Source organism: Vicugna pacos, chromosome 2 (assembly GCF_048564905.1).
Source record: "Vicugna pacos chromosome 2, VicPac4, whole genome shotgun sequence".
Classification (NCBI taxonomy): domain Eukaryota; kingdom Metazoa; phylum Chordata; class Mammalia; order Artiodactyla; family Camelidae; genus Vicugna; species Vicugna pacos.
In genome coordinates, this window is record NC_132988.1 from 69718567 (window position 1) to 69740065 (window position 21499).

Consider the following 21499-nt stretch of genomic DNA (forward strand, 5'->3'; position numbering starts at 1 on the left):
CCACTGACTGTATAACAAGCACAGAAATTCACACACACAAGCAGTTGTATAACAGGTTATTTTTTGGTCGTGTATGCCTCAGACTTGTTTAATATAAAATTTTAAATATTATGTGAAATATGGACCTTATATTAATAGACTTATGAACAGGATAAACTTGTTCACTTTTAAAATAAAAGAAGAAAAGAAGCAAAATAAATGTAATATTTTAAAAGTTGTATTTAAAGTTTCATGATTTTTTTTAACTTCTGATGAGTAATTTATGTGCAACAGAAAAGTCAGAATAAACAATTCTAATAATTAGGCATAATGCATTTTATTAAAAATACAAAATTAAACAAAACATGGATTTTAGGTAACTACTATAATTGATATTGGTTTTATTTGTTCATTATTTAAATTTAGGAGGTAATTTTTCATCATAGATGCTATGGAGTAGGAACTGTCAAAGTTGCTTAGGTAAGGCCGAAAAAGGTAATCTGAATGAAAGTAAATCAGCAGCTAATTTTTTATAGAGAGAGAGAGAGAGAAAATGCATTCCTAAGAGAAGTCTCAAAAATGCAAATCATACAGAAGGATATTAAGTTCATGAGAGACCTCATCTTACCAAGCTTCCTGGGTGTTCTGGTAAACGTCCCCTTTACGGTTCGACAGTGGGAATTATCTCCTCCGCAGACACCACACTTATCTTCAACCTTGTTAGAACCGATTTCTTTATCACAGCCCACTTTCTGTGGAGGGAACATTTTAAATGCAGCTAACTTTAATATGCCAAGTAAAGGTCAGCACACGGGAGAATGATACACCATCTGTTTTATCACGAGCCCACAGTCAGGCAGCCTGCACCAAACTTCCACTCTAACTCTGGGTTTTAATGACTCAGTCTCTTAAAGAGCCACTATAAACCCAAGCGATTGGTACTCTGGGTATCAAAGGACAAATTTCCCACAGGCTAATGAAATATTTCCCCCAGCATCCACAGTCAATCATCCCTACTTTCAGGGAAATTTTAGTTCAAGTACTTGTACTTTTGTTGCGATGTGGATTTCAGTGTTTAAACTTAGAATTAACTGGAAGCGAGAGAGGGAGAAAGAGAAGATTTCACTGCTTTTTAAACAAAAGATAAAACACATCTGGCACTGAATTTTTTTAAAAAAAGGCCTTAGGACTATACTGGCGGATGGCTACTATAAAGAAGTCAGAGCAAAGGCACAGTTCCCACGCCGTACTCCCGGCCGCGAGGCATCCGAGTAACTACCCTCCCCCACCCCTACAAGCATCTGGCTGGAAATTAGGAAAACTATTTACATCTTGATTTTGCCAGTGACTAAAGTTTGATTTTATTAAGTGCAATTTCTTCCGAATTTAGCTACTGAATTATCTATAGATTCTCACTGTATTGTGATCTTAGTAAGAAAGCGTTAACATTTTTTTGAAAATACACAGATGAATGAGAGGAAAGGTAGAATGTATGACACCGTGTGAAGCTTTGGGGGAGCGATTTGAACTCACCACGCACTCTCCTCGCACACATATGCTGTACGGGTCTTTGTAGGAACAGCGCGTTCCATCGTGCACCAGCTGCTTCATATAAGCAACATCTCCAGTCTCCTTGGATTGACAGTAAAGGTGGCATCTTTTCTTGGCTGCATAAGATGGACGGTGAAGTCAACTACTTATATAAAATGGTACAGTTGAACAGTACAGTTTACATTACTTTTAAAATATACACTTTCAATGTGGTTTCCTGAAAACAAAACACTGTGTCAGTAGATAAAATAAGCAGTAGGGGGAAAGTATGCATCTTTGGCATATTTGTTTTAACCAGGGTGACCCTACAATTTGACATCTAACCTAGGGTGATTTTGCTAGTGAAAAGGGGCTCTATTAATAACTACACAGGGATAACAGGTATAAACTGAGACTGTCCCAAGCAACCAGGGTGTACAGCTACCCTAGATTGAACCACAGCTGTTCAATGAACGTCCATTCAGAATAATTTCATTTTAGTAACACTTAAAGCACTGAAAAGGGTTTCTCTTTAGCTTGACCCAATGGCCTAGTATACTTTTTGCCTCTTGTAGGATCTCATTAATTAAATCTAATGTAATTTATGTGACTCACTTCACCAAAATAAGTCAGAGTAATGCACTGCAACTTCGAATTCCAACACATACGCATCTCTCCTTTAAAAGTTTTTCAACTGAACTCTGCAGTGTCTTACATCACACAATAATGCCATGAATACTCATTTTTATTCACTTAACTAAGAAATGTGTCAAGAAGGTCCCATCTGAACAGATTTCACCGAAAATTCAGGGGAAAGAAGTGAAACATGACAAGGGGATTTCCAAGTGCATTTCTTAATAACTAGCGTACAGTACAAAAGTAAAAGGTCATGAAGTGCCTGTTGTTATTCAATAATGGTCTTTTTCTTGTTCCTGACTCAGCTGTAAAATAACTGTATCCTCCTCTAGTTATTCAGAAAGGAAAGACCACAATATTCCAGAAGCGTCTCCTAGAGGAGGGATTCTAGCTGCACCGGAAAACTCAACATCTCTCACAGGCGTTGCTTTCCACTCGTCTTTTCAGGAGTGACGGTGGTGGTGCTGCTTGCCAGGAACTATTCCATAATTCTCACCTCACCAGAGAAAGGTTTGTGTTAGCCCGATTCTTGGAAACCCAGGAGGACTTACCCCCATAAGCACCAAGTTTTCTAAGTTACCAAGTAGGGATCAAGAGTCCGAGGGATCGGTGTTGACAAAGCTTAAGCTCTAAGTCACCATCCACACAGCAGGAAAAGCGCGAGCATCTACTACTCACAGTCGGGGTGTTCATACGGCAACCAGTGGTGTTTGGTATTCTGGTATTCGAAGTGGGAGTTACGCTGCTGGCACTGCTGGGCTCTGAAGTCCTCAAAGTGCTTTTGGCATTCTTCTGTATTACAAAGCTGGTACTCAAAATTAACACCAGGACAGTCCTGACCACCATTGATGGGCCTAAAGAAAAGACAATATTGAAAGAGGCCTTTTGGCTCTGGTCCAGAAGTTGAAGCTTGCAGACACAGGGCTGGAGGGCACAAAGCCAGAGCTTCTGAGCTGCCAGCACAGAGTGAATGAACTCATACTTCCTAAGTTCAATCCCTTTCCAAAAGCACTATCCTCTCCCTGCCGGGCTGGTGACAGAAGGAATCCCCAAACTCAACTTGAATCAGTATATTTTAAAACAGTATTATTTTCAAACAATATATTTTAACTGCGTGGCGAAAGTATATAATGCAACAAAAAACAGGGGGGAGGATATCGCTCAGTGGTAGAACACGTGCTTAGCATGCATGAGGTCCTGGGTTCAACCCCCGGTACTCCCACTAATAACAACAACAACAAAAACCCCAAAACCAGAAAGCAAAACAAAACAAAAAACAAATCTAAAACAAAAAAGAAACAAGAAGAGGCATATGGTCTCAGAAAAATTATATTTTCTATCACATATAAAACATGCAGATACAACACAAAAAAACACTGATCACAGCTCCATGCCTCCCTTTCCTAACACGTACCATGCAAACAATAATCCTATCTTCCTTAGAGAAAAACTGGGAGTCTTAAATGGGTTAGCATGTTTAAAACACTTAGAACAGAGTGTGGCTCATAGTGAGACTTAGCTGCTCTTACTTCCATGATTTTTGTTTTTGTTGCTTCTACAAATGCTACCACCATCCCTCCCTACGAAGACTTGAATGTAACACTCAGTCTTTATAAAAGACAGGCTCAGAGCCATCCTGTGGCCAAAGAAAATGGGTACTCACATGTTAACCCTAGACAAGGAAGAATGTCCTAAGTCTGATGTTTCAGTTAAATAAGGGTTGCTGAGTGCACAACAGGGATTCAAAAAAGTTATTCAAGTGAACTAACGGATAACTTTGCCCCCAACAGTTCCCTGGCCTTCTTTCTCCATCTTCCTGCCGCCCACCTCTGAAGTTCTACTCCGAGCTCTGAAGTGAGGGAGCCACTGTGGCCGGGCTGCTCCTGCCAACAGCCTGTGCTTCCTACAGCGGGACTCACAGCCTCAGAGCCCAGGGCCTAAGGGCGCAGTGATCCCCTTTCCCGGCTCGCTCCGGAATTCTCCCAAACAACAATTTCTTCAAAAATCTCTAATCTTAACTATGGACTACTCTTCATTAGACTGATAAATAGGGATCTACCCCAAATAGACACTTAAACCCTTAGTTTTTATGGTCTGTATTTTACAGGTACTTCACGAAACAGAATATTAATAACATAACATTGAAGCATTTTCTGGTCTCGCCCCAAATAACCCGAACGACAGGAGTTATACTCACATTGGATTATTGCACTGGCGTGTTCTGAAGCGAACACCAGTTCCACACGTCCGGGAACAGGAGCCAAATTTGGTCCATGATCCCCAGTTGCCATCTTGTTTTTGTTGGTTGGCATTCTTCCACATGCAGTGACCCTTATAGCACCACTGAGGAAAGGACATGAAGCAATTAGGGATCACGCATGTGCTAGAGCCGAAGTTGTTACACAAGGACCCCAGGTGGAGAACTTCACTTCTTGTCTTTTTTTTTTTCTTTTTCAAGTGAAAATGCATTTTAAATGATCCCAAAGCACTTACAACAACAAGGTGCCCTATACACAGGGTAATTTAGACTTGCATATGTAAGTCTATAAGTAAAATGAGAAAATAACATTCACTCAGACAAGTTTTTAAATGACCCATAGACCAGTGAGTATCAAACATCATCATCTTACTGGTTAAGTAAGGATGCTCCGAGCACCTGACCTGCCAGCAGGTGCTAGTCTATCCTTCATCCCTCCTATTTATAGTATTGGAGTTTTATTTTATAAGGATGATATGCTCCCCTTTCAAATAATGACAGGAAACTATGTGCTTTAACTTAGAAAATTATCATCATAACATGCTGCAAAACACTTGTATGTAGTTTTTGAAATCTCCCTTCACAATGATTCTGAGCAATAGATAGGGCAGACAGATTATCTTTCCCTTTCAGATGAGGAAAACTGGGAACTGGAAAGGCTCATGAGTAGCGTAAGGACCCCCTGACCAGAAGTCCAAGTGGGGAATACTAAAACCCAGACACTGCAGAGGCTGAGAGCTGACTGGGCCCAGCATACAGCAGATGCTCAGAAGCTGCCGGTTCTTCTCCTTCCCGACATCTGGACTTGTTTTTTGCATCCTACACACAGTGAAAGTGTTTCTTCAAACTCAATTTCGGTAAATTTAAACAGAACACAAATATATGTAGGGAAGTTAGATGTGCAGAGTTGGCTCACAGGATATCTTTTTCATAAAGCAAAAACGAATCAACTCATAGCTGCCTTTGTTTCTTTGGTCACAGGTCTGTAATACCGAATGCGACACGCCGCATGTAATGTGTCTAGCAGAGTGCCTAACATAGTTTAAACACGAATAATGGCGGGTTTTATTATGATGATGACGCTTGTAATTCTTATAGAGAGTACAGTGTATACACATTCAAAATAGAGCTTTAAAGGGCTTTAAAAGCACTAAAAGCTATATAAATCTTCTTTGCCAGGTTTTGGTCCCATCTACAATATCTTATTTCCAAACTAGTCAAGGCTCTTCAACTTGAGTTCTTAACATGCCTTTGTTTTGGGTTTCGTGATCTTTCCCCTCATGAGTGCTATAGCTTGGCACTTGGCCAGTTTCTGAGCATTCAGTCCTCACTACACAAGTTGAGATTGAAACCTTCTGGGCATCCTTCCCTGAGGAGCAAGGCCAAATCTCCTGTATACGTTCACATGACTTGATTTCTGGACAACTTTCACAAGGAGTGGGGTGCCAGCAAGTAAATCAAATCCCATTAGCAGGGGCCCAGATATTCTGCTGAGCTGCTGCTGCTTAGCCTATCATTCGTGGGCTGAATGGTGGTCCCAAAGATGTCAGGTCCTCATCCCTGAAATCTGTAAATGTTACCCTGTTTGAAAAATAGTTTTTGCAGACGTAATTAAATAGGGATTTTTTGATGGGGAGATTATCCTGGATATGCAGGTGGACCCTTAATGCCATCACATGTACGCTTATAAGAGAGGGGCAGAGGGAAATGTGCACGCAGAAGAGAAGAGAGCAGTGTGGCCCCAAAGTCAGAGGTCAGAGTGGTGCAACCCCATGTCACAGCCTTCAGGCAGACACAGAGGCTGGAAGAGCCAAGAACAGATTTGCGACTAGACCCTCTGGAGGGAGTATCATCCTGACTGCACACTGATTTCAGCTCAGTGAAACTGACTTTGTTCTTCCAGCCCCCAGGATGGAGAGATAATTTCCCATAGTTTTATGCCACTGAGTCTATGGTGACTTGTCCTAGCGGCCGTGGGACACAGTGCATGATGTTAACACAGTACCATGATGAAACGTGAGGTACTGTGATTTTCTTAAAAAGTGTACATGCATGTCATTTTAAAGATGATTATCCTTATGGTAGCTCACAGAGAAAAAAATGTGACAATGAATATATATATGTTCATGTATAACTGAAAAATTGTGCTCTGCACTGGAATTTGACACAACATTGTAAAATGATTATAAATCAATAAAAATGTTTAAAAAAAAGATGATTATCATGCAACGTGTCTTACATCTTCATTGTATGAACAGATTATACTCACTTTTCCAGCAGCACATTCGGTCCCATCAAGTGGGGGTCCTTTTTTGGTCTTACAAAAGTAGGGGTTATCCGGATGGCTACACCAAAGCTGTTTACATGGGTCAAAGGTTCGGAACTGGAAGAAAGAAGCAAACTCTCAGGGACGTACAGATGGCATGACTCGTACCAACCACAGCTGCTCTATGGTTTCCTCAAGTCATGTTTCTCGGATAGTTTAATTCCAAGTCAACAGTCAAGGTTGTGGTATGGGGAGGAAAAGAACAAAAACCACCACCACCTCAGAATTCAAGTGTAGGGTGCTTTTATTCTGCTTTTCTAAAATAACAGTGATCATCAATGATTCTCTAGATGACTTTTAATATTCTGCATGCTATTTCTATCTTACGGTTTTCAAAGAAACAGTATTGGGATTTTAAAGAGAATTAGCATGCAAATTCTCTATAAGTTGGCAACTAAGACAAAATAAACATTTAAAAATCATAGAAATATTAAAATTAAACATTTTTAAAAAGAGAAATTATTATGAACATTAAATATGAAAACATTATAATGGTTTGGTGGCTCTGAAGCTATCAAAATGGCTTCTCTTTATCCCTGTGAGTATGACCTGGTCAGATATAAATAATAAAAATGCCCATCCTAGTGAGCCAACTTAAAGCCAAAAACATTTGTCAAATTTTCTACGTGAGATGATGTATTCCAGGTGTTAACAAAACATCACAATACATTCATGTGGTTTATAAAGTACTTTCCATATATTTGATCCTTGTAACTATCCGTGGCTGAGAAATATGGGTTACAAAGAAAGACTATGGTGATGGATACAAGTAAGGCAGTTACAGAGCCAGACCAGAATCTTAGCTTTCTCACTCTTAAGAATGTTTTTTATTTTCCTAAAATGCTACATTATCATAACCAAATGTGTGCACTTTTTTCTCACCTACTCTCTTTCTAATGGTAAACATCTTATCATTCTTTAGATAGATTTTAAAATACAGATATCAAACACCAGTTAGCCCATATATCCACTGTCTACACCACTAATTATCTGCATACAGCCTTATGGTCATAGCTTTTTTTCTTTAAATAAAATTAGTACTCATTTTGAACCTGGGTTTTTTGTTCTAATTCCTATTACCTAATGCAGAAATTGTACATTTCCACAAAAATGGTGCCAACACTTTCGAATTCTCAGGTCTAAACACTAGTGCAGGTAATTAGGAGTGGACAGCATATGCCTTCCAGACCAAACAGTTGCATGTATCTGCGTGTGGAGCATTTAAAACAGCAGATCAACTTCTTTCAATGAAATATCCTTTTTTCTTGCTCTAACATATAAAGCTTGCTCCAACATATAAAAAGCCCTTGTTTACCAGATGTGTGACTTAAGCAAGTTGCTTAATCGCTATGAGTCCTGGCTTTATCATCTGTAAAATAAAAGTATCCCAACTCCCTTCTAGCCTATCACAAGGATTAAATAAGATAGTATATTTAAAGCTTAGCTTTAGCAGGTAGTGACACAGCAAACACAAAACCAGCGGTAGACAGCCTTGCACCGGTGAGTCTGGAGAGCTCACCAAACAGGAACTACACAAATGGATTTCAAGATGCAAAATCTAAATTGACCGTGAGTAACATACCGCAGTGCACATTTTATAACCAACCCCAAAGTCAAAACGACATTGCTCATCCATAGAATAATTGATTCCAGGAAGTTCTGGGAGTTTGGGCCAGTCATGTTCAAAAGGGTCATCAAGGAGACAGTCATAGGAGCTGTAGGAAGGAAAATATTGTGCATTGTTAAGTGTTTGTTTTTTGTAATCACGCTCTAATGAAAAAGTATTCTTAGGTTACATACTCTGGAATTTCATCAGATCACAGAGCACAGTGACAAAGCCACATCTTTCAAGGTTTTTGGTTTCAGTTCCGTTTAGAAAAAGACCATTCGTCTTCATTCATCCCAGGAAAGCATACTTAGAAACGCAGTAGAACCAGGACAACCTTATTCGTGTCCCTAGCTGAACTCCCACATGGTGTGGCAGGGCAGACCCTGACACCTACATGGTATATAGGCTACAGGATGTAGGTGGTACACCCTGCAGGCATTACGTGACAATTCGTTCCTCCTCCTCAAATCAACTTTGATCATTAGGCACAGATTCCATAAAGAATTTACTAAAAGGAAAGCACAGATTAAAAATTCACTTAGATTCTGGGCTGATGGCTTAAAATAGTGCAGTTACATTATGGAATCACTGTGCCCAAAGCTGAGTCACAAGAAAATGTTTATCATGAACAACAGCTTCCATTCACTGGGAGCTCTGTTATGACCTAGTTTCTAAGAGCCTGTTTTACGTCTGTATTTCTGCTATAACGCTCCCATGACATGCAGAAGGAGACCTACTGGATGTATCTTTTCAGTTCTTGGCCACTGCACCGGGACCAGTGGTAACGATGAAACGCAGCTTGCACCAAGGGAGCCATGACGCTCCCCATCGCGGTCTCATCGCCGCACCTGTTGCCTTGTCCATCGTGCTCCATTCCCAACCTGGAACGCAAAGTGACACCCCACTGCTAAGAATCATCATATGGGCCAAGTGCGTAATTTCTGTTTTGAAATTAAGTACCAGGAACGGGTATTTTTTACGTCAATGTGGCTTTTGTGGATGAGTCCCAGGAACTGGGAAGTGGAGAGAAATCTGACAGAAATGCCTTTCTCATTAGATAGTTACGAAAAGCCTGGGAGTGTCTCTGCAAGCCAGAGTCACTCATTTAGTTGCAGCGCGTGATCCCTCCGCCGCTGTCAGCTCCTCTCACTTGGCAAGGGACGAGAGTAGCATGCTGGCGAGCTCTCTGCCCAAAGTGTGAACAATACCAAGAGAAGCAGGGAAGAAAAGACCTTTCTTTCTTTCTTTTCTTTTTTTCTCTTTATAGCTGTCAACAGTGACTTACACATGGCCAGTTTCATGGGCTACAACAAAAGCAGATGAAAAACCATCCTCATGATTCAGGGTACAGCTTCTCACTGGATGACACATGCCTGTGACTGGAGCATATCCTGTAGAGAATAACAATTACTTTTATTTTCGTTTTATGAGAAAACCCATTAAGAATTACTCCTGGATGTTTGCCGGGGTGGGGGGGGAAGCTTTTCAGGAAACAGAGGCAGAATTGTTTCACTGCTAGCATTGTGCCACAGTCTCGGGGAAAAGCCACAGGTAACGGGCTCTAAAAAGATTCACTCAGTCTGCATTTTCTCCCTTCCTAAGGGAAGGGACTGCCTGGGGTTAGCATTCTGTTCTGCCCACCAACTAAGCTCTGTCTCCCTGCCGTAGTGAATGGTCTTTCGTATCACAGTACTGATGAAGGGAGCCAGAAATTCCATCAATGTTGAAAAGAAAATTGTCACTCTACTTTTTCCCAAAGTCGGCATCAGAATTTATTAGATAAATGTAAACTGACTTGGGAAGAAAGGCCTTTGGCAGCGGACGTTTCTCATGGCATCTCCCCTCCCGTTCCCAGCCGTTAGTGGAAATCACGCTGCATTTTATAGCATCCCCTCCATAACCCACATGCACATCCATTATTGTAAAGACAAGTGCCATTTATTATGGGATTTAAGTGGCATTTAACGTGCTGAATTCCACAGAAGTCACTGGAAGCAATAGAAAGAAAATCTACACTTGGCTGGGGCACGGTAGAAAGTGGTGGTGGGGAGTTGGACATTTGAACAAATTCCCTGATTTAGGATTACTTTTGAAAAGTCATGCCCTTAAGTTTTTCTTCTACATATTAATGGAAATACCTTGCATTCCAGCAGGTCCAAAGTCTTGCCTGGTTAGGAAAATTGCATGATCATGGTGTTCAGAGTGATTGGGATCAGATTTTTGTTGTTGGCAAGCCCAGCGGCACACGTTCTCCAAGCTCCTGGATGGATTTCCCCTTTCTATGAGGCTGATGGACTAGGAGGGAACAACATGATAAGGACATACGCAGCATCTCCTCAAGGCTGCTTTTAATAACTTTCCCTGGGAAGTTAATGATTGGGATTACAGTAAGTAAATAATGTACAATAATATTATTGGGGGCTTTTTTAAATATCCACTTTCATTTGGAAATTCTAAATGCCCATGAGGGATACCTTTATGATGATCAGTATTACCTGGGTGAAAGGTGACTGACATTACATTTGGTGGAAATATGTGATGCTAAGATGTGCTATTGTGAAGCAATTCAATATTAATCAATTAGGTAAAAATTCTGGTATGAATTCCTGATTCAGCTGAGATTTTCAGTTTCATAAATATTAAGAACAAAAATAGAGGACAGAGGGAAAGATTGGGGCATGAGACTCTTTTTCCAGAGATGTTAAAGTGAAAGATCTTCAGTTTCAATTTTTTTTTTTTGTCCATACGGGAAAAATTTAAGTATTTCAATGAGCTGGCAAAGCTGGTCAAAACTTCATTTATGAAGAACAGTCAAATTATATAAACTTCACACTGAAAGAAAACTACCATTTTTTTTAACCTCACCTCAATGAAGAGGGATATACTCTGATTTTTCAGTTCTGAGAGATGGATTGACATTCCTTGGAATGCTGCTACTATCCCATTATGGTCAGGAGTTAAAAGTTCAGAGGGAAAGGGCCCATCCTTTAAGAGCCCAGGAGCCACACTTCCCAGAGTAGTTCTGATGGAATGAGAAACTGAACTTGGAATCCCAAATCAGTCCCTACTTGGCTGACAGGCTTGAGAATTTTGTTACATTTCAGCAAATGTTGTTATCAGTGTTTACATTCTTCATCTTAAAAAAAAAAAGCTTGATTTGTTATATGCTGATCACTTACTTCTCCAAACAAATGATTTAACAACTAATTGAAGGCTGTTAACATCTCCAGCTGGAGTTGACTTGCATTCAGTACTGGAGACACAAAGTAGGTCAGGTTGGTGGATAAACTAAAGATCAAAGACACCCTCTCACCAGAAAATGGTAAATTTTAATACATAATGAAATGAAACCACATGGAATTTTTCCTGCTTGCTAAATACATAATTTCACTAGTGTTCCATAATCAGGAGGATTAATTATGGGAGGAGGGAACATAATTTTGAACATCAAGGAAGTTGCCAGTTAGTCACTCCCCCTGTTATTTTCTCCTCAAAGGGAGAGACTATTACATCTATTCCATTATTTCCAAGGACAGGGACACATCTAGTACCATTTTAAAGCCAGCTAAATTGACATTCCATAAAATGCCTATGATATGCATTTTGACCCAACGTTTTGTTTTCAAAAAGATTAAACACTTTATAAATTTAAAAAAAAAATTCATTGTGTGCTTCACTTTTCTTAACTGGAAAGATATGCATGTACAATATGGTTTTTAACAAATCATGGGAGGGTAAGGATCTCTGTTCTTTTGCTTCACTAATATTTTTGAAGCAGCACCTAGAAAGCACCTGACACACAGTAGGTACTAAATACAGATGTTTTGAATTCATAAATGAATCATTAATTTGATGATGATGATGATGATGAATTAAGGAAATTCTCTTTCCTCACAACAGTATCCATTCATTATATCCCTGCAGTCATGCCTAAAACCAGGATAATTATCTCCAACTCCATTAGACAGAGGTAAACAAAGCAAACGGTACCAACTCCAAAATCATTCATCATCTGCTCTAATTTAGAGAGCTCAGTTCATTGTGGCGGTTTCTCTTCAACAGTTCAGAGCAACCGAGGTCTACGTGAGACATGTCTACACCACAGGTCAGGTATGGCTTTGGTAAGCTAATGTTTGCTAACCCCATCTTTAATGTTCATCATTCACATTTTACCTTTGTGTAACCCAGCATTATCATGCGCACCAGGACCACATTTATATGCACTCCGAGCGACTCATCGTGGTAAATTTCATTCACCTAGAAACAAAGCAGATAGTAACTAGGAGAAAAGCAATATGAAGGATGTCATAGGATGCACAACATTTCAGGGCTCAGCCATGCAATTCCAAATACTGGAGTCAAGTCACTGTTTAAAAATTTAATTTAAACTGAATGAAAATGAATGAAAATGAAATGAAATCATTTCCTGTTAACTTTAAAGTAATTCTTGGTTATGTGAATTGCTGATTTTGTAAAGCCCACAGTACCATGAACAAAGAGAATATACTTTAAAAGGACTTCACTAAACCACTGTAGCGTTAATGAGACAGGAGGGAAGGGGTTAGGGCACAACCATTGAAAGAATGACACAGCCATTGAGAACAGGACGTAAACTGGTTAAAACCCAACTAGGCCCAAGATGGCAGAAGATGTGACTTCCAGTAGACCTTGAGCTTCATTATACACTTATTCTAACATATTAGCATGGTAAATGACACTCCCACAGGCGCCATGACAGTTCGAGGCTAACCATAAAAGCCCAAAAAGTGGGCAGTGGCCCAATTCCTGGGAATCCCCCCCCCACCCATTCCTGAAAGTAGTTGGAATACTCCCCTGGCTTGTTAGCATATGAAATTACTGAGCTTATAAAAACTAACCACCCCACACCTCATGGTCGCTCTCTCTCTTGCCTTTGGAGATGGCCAGCCCTCTGCCTATGGAGTGTGTGTCTCCTAAACTGCTTTCAGTTTCCAGGAAGACCCCTGGTGGCCCTGGGGCCACCTCTCGCCCCTTGAGATGGCCCGCATACTGCCTATGGAGAGTGTATCTGCCTGAATAAACCTACTTTCACTCTACTTCGACTTGCACTTGAATTCTTTCCTGCGAGAAGCCAAGGACTGTCACTTGTTGGAACACATTCCAGGGATTCTCATGTCCCATTTTCCTGCAACATTAGGAGTCCACATGCACTACAATCCACACAGAACATTCATCAACCACAACAAGCAACCACAAGAGGGTGACTCTGCTCAAGCATGTGCCAGCCATGAGTGGCTACAACCATATGGAGGAAAAGGGCAAGATGTCTTCCTGAGTGCCCCCTCACCACTGGGGGTGCTATGTCTAGTTGGGGTGCCCTTGGAAACGGAGCCAGTGTACAGGAGCTGTGGTGGTCTATCTGTGGGCCAGTAAGAGGGTGGCCCTCCCACTGGCCCTCCCCCACCCTGCCCAGGAGTGGGGCAGCTGAGGCAACAATTATTTAGAAGTCCTACAGTATAGAAATCCTTCAATATTTGAATTGCTAAGTACACATAATATGAATATCATCCTGGGTATAGCTCAGAAGGTCAAAGTTGAGTCACTACTTTTTACTTAGTTTTAAATGTTAAATTAAAATTTCTCTAAGTGATTTGGTATACTTTAGAATCAGATATTAGAACTTAGGCAACCTCAGAGATCATAGTCCAACACAGATTTACACAGATGATGAAGATAAAGACCATAGAGATTAGCTGACATGCAAAAACACATGGTAAATTATTGGCAGATATGAATATAAAGTAGGCTTATACCCTCTGGTTATGCTAGTGCAAAATCACTGTGAATAAAGATTGCTTAGTTATTTGGCAAATTCTAGCAGAAATGGGAAAGGTGGAGTTATCTGGCTAGATTTCAAAGTTCTTAGTTGTTCTCAGGAACAGGGAACCAACATTTGTCACAATAACTAAAAGAAGGATGGAAAATCAACAGCGATTCAACTTGAGATCCAGGAGGTTTGGACAGAAGGCACAGCAAATTTATAACCTACAGAAGAAAGATAGGTACAGTCTTATAAAGAGAAGCTTTAAAAAGAAATATAATTCAAGGTTAATAGGATGGTCTAAGAAAAAGAAATCCTTGAATCATAAAATTGTGAATTGTGACAAAGACCAAGAAACAGACCAAGACATCTCACATGAAATGTTTTAGGAATCTAATGCAACTACACAGAACACCTTGAAATATCAAGGCCTTAAATGCAGACTAAAATGAATACTTACTGAATTTGCAGATGGAACAAAAAAGGGAAGAACTACTAAGATAAAGGTAAAAGATCTAGGAGAGCTAGTATATACAAAAGATGACAAAGTGTAGTTTAACAAGAAAAGATTTAGGGTCCCTTTAAGTGGAAAAATGCATATGTGTATATATATATACATATACGTATACACACACACACACACATATGCATTTACAAACACACACATACAATGGTAAGACCCAATTTAATACCTCTTCAAGATAAGCCAAGGAGTGAAAAAAAATTTGCAATTCACTCTTGCAGTGCACAGGTATACAGGCTGGTAGGTCATGCCCAAGTTGTTTTACTATAGGCCAGAGAACACCTGAAGTATTGAGTTCATTCTGTCTGCTCTGTTTTATAAAAGAGGTGTAGACAAACAGGAAGGTATCCAGGCTTCTCTTTAAGCAAACAGCATGGAGCTTAGAAAATGTGTCACATAAAAAATGCTGGGCGATCTCTAGTAGTCTCAGGTGACATCTCAGTTTGACCTATCATTGCTCGTGCGGTCTTCATCTTTCTGAGCCTCAATCAAATGGACATACTATCTCCTCAGAGGGCTGGGGTAAGAATTGAAAGATTTAATTCAAGTACGCAAATTGCTCAAAAATTTTATGAATGAGAAGGAGAGAGGGACACTAAATCACGTTAGAGTGTGGGAAGTAGGAAAGAAAACCTAGAAAGAAGACTTGATAGTCACCATGTGGAAGAGGGGTTCATTTATTCTGTATATCTGCAGCAAATAAAACTAAAACCCAAGGGTTCACACTATTAAAGGGGAAGATTTCAGGTCAATATATATATAAAAAAAGAAGAATCCTGGCCCCAAACCTGTGATTTCGTATGACCCTTTTGGTCATGGCCAGATTTTCTTACCTTACTCCTTAACTCACACTGCCTAATTGAAGACTGAATCCTGAATCCCCCTCCTCTTCTGGATTGATTATCTGAGATGAAATATCCAACATCATAGTTCCAATACATGTAAAAGTCCAAAGCCAGGCCTGTCACATTCATCTAGAGACTTGTGGACATTCCAAAGATTTCTCATAAAGGCAGCTGAATTAGCAACACGGCTTCACACACAAAGTTATAACCTGTACTTAGCTTAATGTGATTGAAATGTAAATGCATTTAATGTTAAAAAAAATGTTGCAATCAATGTTAGTAAATGCACAAAATAGGGAAACAATAAAATTTTAAACTAAACAAAAATAAACGAATAGAAATGAATTAATTTCTGGAGGAGAGGTGATGCAGCAGAGGGAGGCCCTTGCAGCCACTGCAGAAGAGCACTGACAATTACACTTCTAAATGTTATAGGAAACACATATATCGGAAAACTATTAGAATCATAAAATAAATGAGGTGGGGTATAGCTCAGTGGTAGAGTGCACGCACTTAGCAAACGCAAGGTCCTGGGTTCACTCCCCAATCTCCAGAAAATAAAATAAAATAAAATAAATGAAAAGTGGCAATCATAACAAATAGTTGGTAATATCTGAGTTAGTGTAATGTATAATATATCATCACCCTAAATTCGCAAATTCATTTGTACTTGGTACATTTTAAAATCAGTACAATGCTGAGAAAGTATAATAGACAAAAGTCATGTTCTCAGTGGCAATATTACATTATAACCTGATGGAATAAAAAGACACTTTCTTAAAGTCAAATTTACCATTCGCCAAAAGAAAAGTATTATTTAACAAAAATCACTATTATGCCAGGCTACTTAGATAACAGGGTGTTCCAGTAGAAACCAAAATCAGCTGCAGAATGCTGAGTCAGCACACATCTGTGAAACTGTCTCAAGGTATAACTAAATTATTATGGGTAGAAATAATCAAATAATAAGGCAATATTTGTACATAGCAGAAGATATTCTTTCAATGGGGCAAATCAACAAATATTAGGTGTATTGGGCAAAGCACAATACATTATTTAGGATATCATTTATTATGTTGCTTTTCAAGGTTTAAATAAGTTGTTTCCTGTACATTATTCACTTTTAAAATGCAGTTAATAATTTGGCTGCTTGTCATCTGGCCAGGAACAGGATGCAGTGTTTTTACGCTCTGAGACATGGAGGCTATGATAAGAGTTGGAGAAATAATCAGCACCACGGGATGAGACATACTCGAAGACCTGGAATCTGGTCCCAGCTATGCCGCTGATAAACTGAGTGACCTTGGGTTGGTTGCTTAAACTCTCTGGGCCTCTGTTTTCTCACTGGCAAATTATGATCATACTTCTTCTGCCTACTTCACATGGTTGCTGTTCAAATCAAGCAAAATGTCACACAAATGCCCTCAGCAAAATACAAAGCACTTTAGCACACCTCTACCTGTCCATGCAAAAAGTTTCAAAGGTTTGTGGATGTATTTTCATGATCTACCTGAAAAGAGGAAACAAATAAACAAATAAAACACATTGTCCCCATCTTAGTTTTCACTGAAAAGGACTTGACGACTCTTACACTGTAAGTTTGTTTGCTCTCAATAGATTCAAAGATGTAGTTTAAATTATGAAAAAAAATGGGAAAAACGTTTAACACATTTTTTTTCAAAAATATTCTGTAAATGCTGTACAAAAGCTCCTTCCAGCAGATGGCAGTATGCACATTTTAGAGGGGTGAAGGACAAGTTGCTTTGCATACCTGAATGTACTTACATACCAGTTGGTGTGTCTGCCTTTTTGTATATTTACACATAAGTAAAACAACTTCCTGAAAATTAAATAAGAATTTTAAAATATTTTAGCCTGAGGAAAACACTGAGTCACTGGACTCAAAAACAAAGAAAAATATTGAAGTTATCTTGATTAAGACTGTTTTCCAGTGTCATTGATTAAAACATTATGTAAGAGGTATAAAGAAACTTATGATCTGGCTATGAATTAATCACCAATTTTAAAATCAATAAATGATACACAGAAAGAACTAGAAGTATATTAGGCTGAATTAACTATTTGAACCTGTCAAGATGAACTAAAATACCATTTGTTAAGAAAGCATTTTTATAACTCATAGTGACAAGGAAAGCAATTTTTTCCCTAACAGGAGTATCAACAACAAAGAAAACAGCATTATAAAGGTCTTTCCAGGCTCTGGAACTGTTCTAGATGCTTTACCTATGTTAATTCAAATAATCCTTGCAACAACTTTAGAGATATTATTATCTCCATTTTCCATCTAATGAAATTAAGGCCCAGAGAAGTTAAGTACCTTGCCCAAGGTCACACAGTCAGTACACAGAACAGAGGATGAACACCTAGGCAGTCTGACTCCACAGTTAGTAGTTTTCACCACCTTGCTACACTTCCACACACCTGCAGACACTTTCACTATGCACAAGAGATCTCATTTTAGAATAATCAACAGTGATTCATTACCCCTGAGTTTAAGAAACTGATGGGGAAACATATTGATAAAGAAACCTTAAAAACTTAACTTCCTTATCATAATTTTCCTTCATGTAAACTTTACGGAAATGAGGAATTAGACTCTAAATTTACTCCGAAGAAAGATTTTTTGATGATCAATATAGTCTAAAAATATATTGGGAAAAATAAAGTAGGGCTGGAGCAGATCACTGGAAAAACTGAGTAAGAAAAGAAAAGATAGGGCTGAAATTTATAATCAGTGTTTTGGGTTATAAGCAAAGCATTAAGCACAAACATTCTAAGAAGATACATATTTGACACTATTTAATGCAAATCAAAGTTTGCCTATGCAAAACTGAATATCCTTTCACCATGTCAGCCAGTCAGTGGGAGCATGGGTAGATTTTCTATGAGGTGTTCAGGGTTGAGCCCAGAATATATATTAAACTACATGAAAGAAGAGATAAACAAAACATTAATTCAATTTTCAGATGACCTTAAATTGGAAGGGGTTGCCAATGATGTGAGGGAAGGGAAAAAAGGTAAAATCAAATCAAGTATTCCTTTCCTTGAAGGGAAAATTCCTTCCAGGTTGATTCCCAGACAGGACAGTTTCTCCCAGGACACTTCCCTGGCAGGACAAGCTGACCTGCTTTGTCTGACTAGCTGATGAACGGCTTTGTCTGGCCTCAACAAAGCAACATCCATTTTCCTTTCAGATGGGTGGATGAGGTCTTGAGAGGCATTGTAGCTCAGTGGGTAAGCACATGGGCTCCCCAACCAAACTGCCTGGGCTTGCTCTTAGCTATGGGACTTGAGGCATATTGCTTGTCTCTGTGCCTCAGTTTCCTCATCTGTAAAATAGGATAACTATACTACTGTCCTTATAAGGTTGCTGAGAGCAATAAATGAGCTCATGTATGTACAGTGCTTAATGGTGCCTGGGCCTTGCAAATATGAAAATAAAAATTCTCAGCCATCATTAGTAATATTATTCCCACAGAAGCAAAGAAATGGTATGTACATTGGGTTTTTTAAAAGAGGTTAACTAAAGGCAAGCAAGTGATGACAAGATAGCCTGGGTAATTTTAGCTGGACATAAAAGAACTCTGTAATGGACTGTGAAAACATTACTCTATCCACAACCACCTCTTGTAGAACTAAAAGCTCCAAACACATGACTGCTTGGATTTGCAGTCCTGCCCTCTATATTCTTTTTGTTTTAAACTGAAGCATAATTGATTTGCAATGTTGTGTTAGTTTCTGGTGTGCATCACTGTGATTCAGATTTGCAGTTACGACTATATATAAAATAGAGAAACAACAAGGTCCTTCTCTGCATCCTTTTTGCTCAGAGAGGGTAGCTGGCTCCTAACCTGCCATCTCCTCTTCTTTCACCTCCAATCTCAGACTAATAGTAACTACTTTTTAATGAAATATCTTGCCATATGTACTGAACTGAACTGTGCCTAACTGTCCGAGGGGTGGGGAACTGAATAATAAATGAGTTTGCATTTCTGTTCTTATCCCATGAATGTATTCTAATAGGTAAAATAGGCTGTAAGCACAGAAAAAATGAGCACAAAAAGACATGCAGACAAGGTCACTTCAGATGGCAACAGATGTGATGAAGAAGGTAACTCTGAGTGATGAGACAGAGGATGAGTGGGATAGGCAGGAGCTACCGCAGCCTGAGGAGTCAGAGCTGGAAGCCCTGGACTGGAAGGGAATGGACATGCGCTTACCTGAGGAACAAGCGACCCAGGCAAAGGGAAGAACAAGTGCAAAAGCTCACCCTCCACTATCATGAAAGTTCAAACCCGACAAAGGAGACACTTTTATCACTTTAAAAAGAGAGTGAGAACCAGAGAAGTTACACAGATTTCCCCCAAATGACTAGCACATCTGAAGTGCAAATACAGCGATGTGATGCCAATGTCTGTTCTTTGCTGATGACCACCTTGCCTGTCTTTCTCTTCCTGTCACAGTGGAAGCACTAAGTCTCTATTTCCTTCTAAGCTCTTTCCACTTCCTTAAAGACGCTTGTTCCAAATATCAACTCCATTTCCCATATTGGATCACTCCCTTTCTTGGAGTTCCTCTTCCTCTTTTACTAATATTCATCATGAAAAAATAAGCCATCTAACCATATTTTGTAGTGTTTAGTACTGTTTACCACTATGTTCATCAATGATATTAGTCTGTTTCTTTAGCATTATTAGCTCCTTTCCCCTGCCTAGCCCACATACGTTAGTGTGTCTCAAACTTTAGTTTTCCATCCTCTTCTCTTCTCACATACTTCACCTGCAATATTCCTCCACTGCTGTTTCTTCCAACAATTATGTATAGGATGATGAATTCCAAATATCTCTCACTGATTCACCTCTCTCATGCGCCAGAGCCATCTGTTCAACTCCAGGAACAGATCTATTTATTTGGAAGTGTACCTGTGTATTGCACAAAATACTTGCCTTCTCCTGAAAACCTGTTCTTCTCTCTGCATGTTCTATCACAATTAAAGATGAAATCACCCTTTACTCCTTCCTCTTCTTCAAGTGTTACAGTCAATCTATTACCAAGTCCTGCGGACATCTCTTAAACCTGTCCCCTCCTGTCCACCTCCACATCCAGCAGCTCTTTATGTATAGTAGTAGCTTGGACTGTTGCAACAACCTGTTAAAACTTCTGTGAATGTCTTCATTTGGGTAATTTGGGCCCATTTCAGTAGTTCTCCAGAAGGGCAGACTATCAGGGTCAGATGGTGGTTCTCCATAAGCATGAGTCTGCCCTTTTATGCTGATTATGCTTTGACTTCCTTTAAGTATCAAAGGAGTTTGGGAGCATCAAGTATAGGCATTCAGCCACGAGACCTTACAAACTCTCCCAGCCTCTGGAGCAGTGGAAATGTACCAAAAGCTCAAATAGAATTGATTCTTTTCTTCAGGAATGAGAAAGACGATTCGCTTAGCAAGCAAAAAAGCTTTTCTGTGTGTTAGGACCCTGGAAAAAATACAGGTGGGGAAATACCCAGGAAAAAAAGGTTTTCTTTTAAATTGATTTTTCAGTTAAAAGCAAAGGAACCTTGGAGGCAGCAGCACTGTTTGGTTATCATGTTACATTAGTTTAACCTGTGGCATAGGGACTCTCTTCTAGAATTATGGGTCCAGTGAAACAGCAGGACCCGGTGGGTCCTCCCTGGTACAAATCCTTTCTGTGTGTCCCGTTTCTTGTTTGTAGGAAATAGGTTTGTTTCACAGCTTCCCTGACTTTCCCTGAGTTCCAAAGGGCAGATTCAAATATTTCAATAATCAGAGAAAGGAGGGGGGAACAGTCAAGAAACAATAGCGCAGCCTTGGGGCTGGGTCCTGGTTCCTCCTCAAGGACAATAAGTAACAATATCTTTAAGTTCTTCTGCAGGAACTAAAGCCCCCACCCAGGTGAAAGATAGTAACTTCAGGGTGAGCACAAGATTCCCGGAACACCACCCTGCTACTTAAG

At 39.5% G+C, this 21499-nt stretch overlaps 1 protein-coding gene across 15 annotated transcripts in view; it reads right to left on the reverse strand.

The window, feature by feature from the left end:
* Positions 1-21499, reverse strand: part of ADAMTS3 (ADAM metallopeptidase with thrombospondin type 1 motif 3) — a 486980-nt gene that overhangs the window by 27445 nt on the left and 438036 nt on the right. For 14 of the 15 annotated variants that reach the window (XM_072941169.1, XM_072941192.1, XM_072941176.1 and 11 more), the window contains 10 exons: positions 12511-12594; positions 10476-10632; positions 9623-9728; positions 9075-9218; positions 8311-8443; positions 6672-6785; positions 4343-4488; positions 2824-2999; positions 1513-1646; positions 608-731 (listed from right to left, as the gene is read on the reverse strand). In XM_072941169.1, the coding sequence (XP_072797270.1) occupies positions 608-731; positions 1513-1646; positions 2824-2999; positions 4343-4488; positions 6672-6785; positions 8311-8443; positions 9075-9218; positions 9623-9728; positions 10476-10632; positions 12511-12594 (1318 nt within the window). The remainder of the gene's footprint in view (positions 1-607; positions 732-1512; positions 1647-2823; positions 3000-4342; positions 4489-6671; positions 6786-8310; positions 8444-9074; positions 9219-9622; positions 9729-10475; positions 10633-12510; positions 12595-21499) is intronic. The other variant, XM_072941163.1, reaches the window with a different exon arrangement.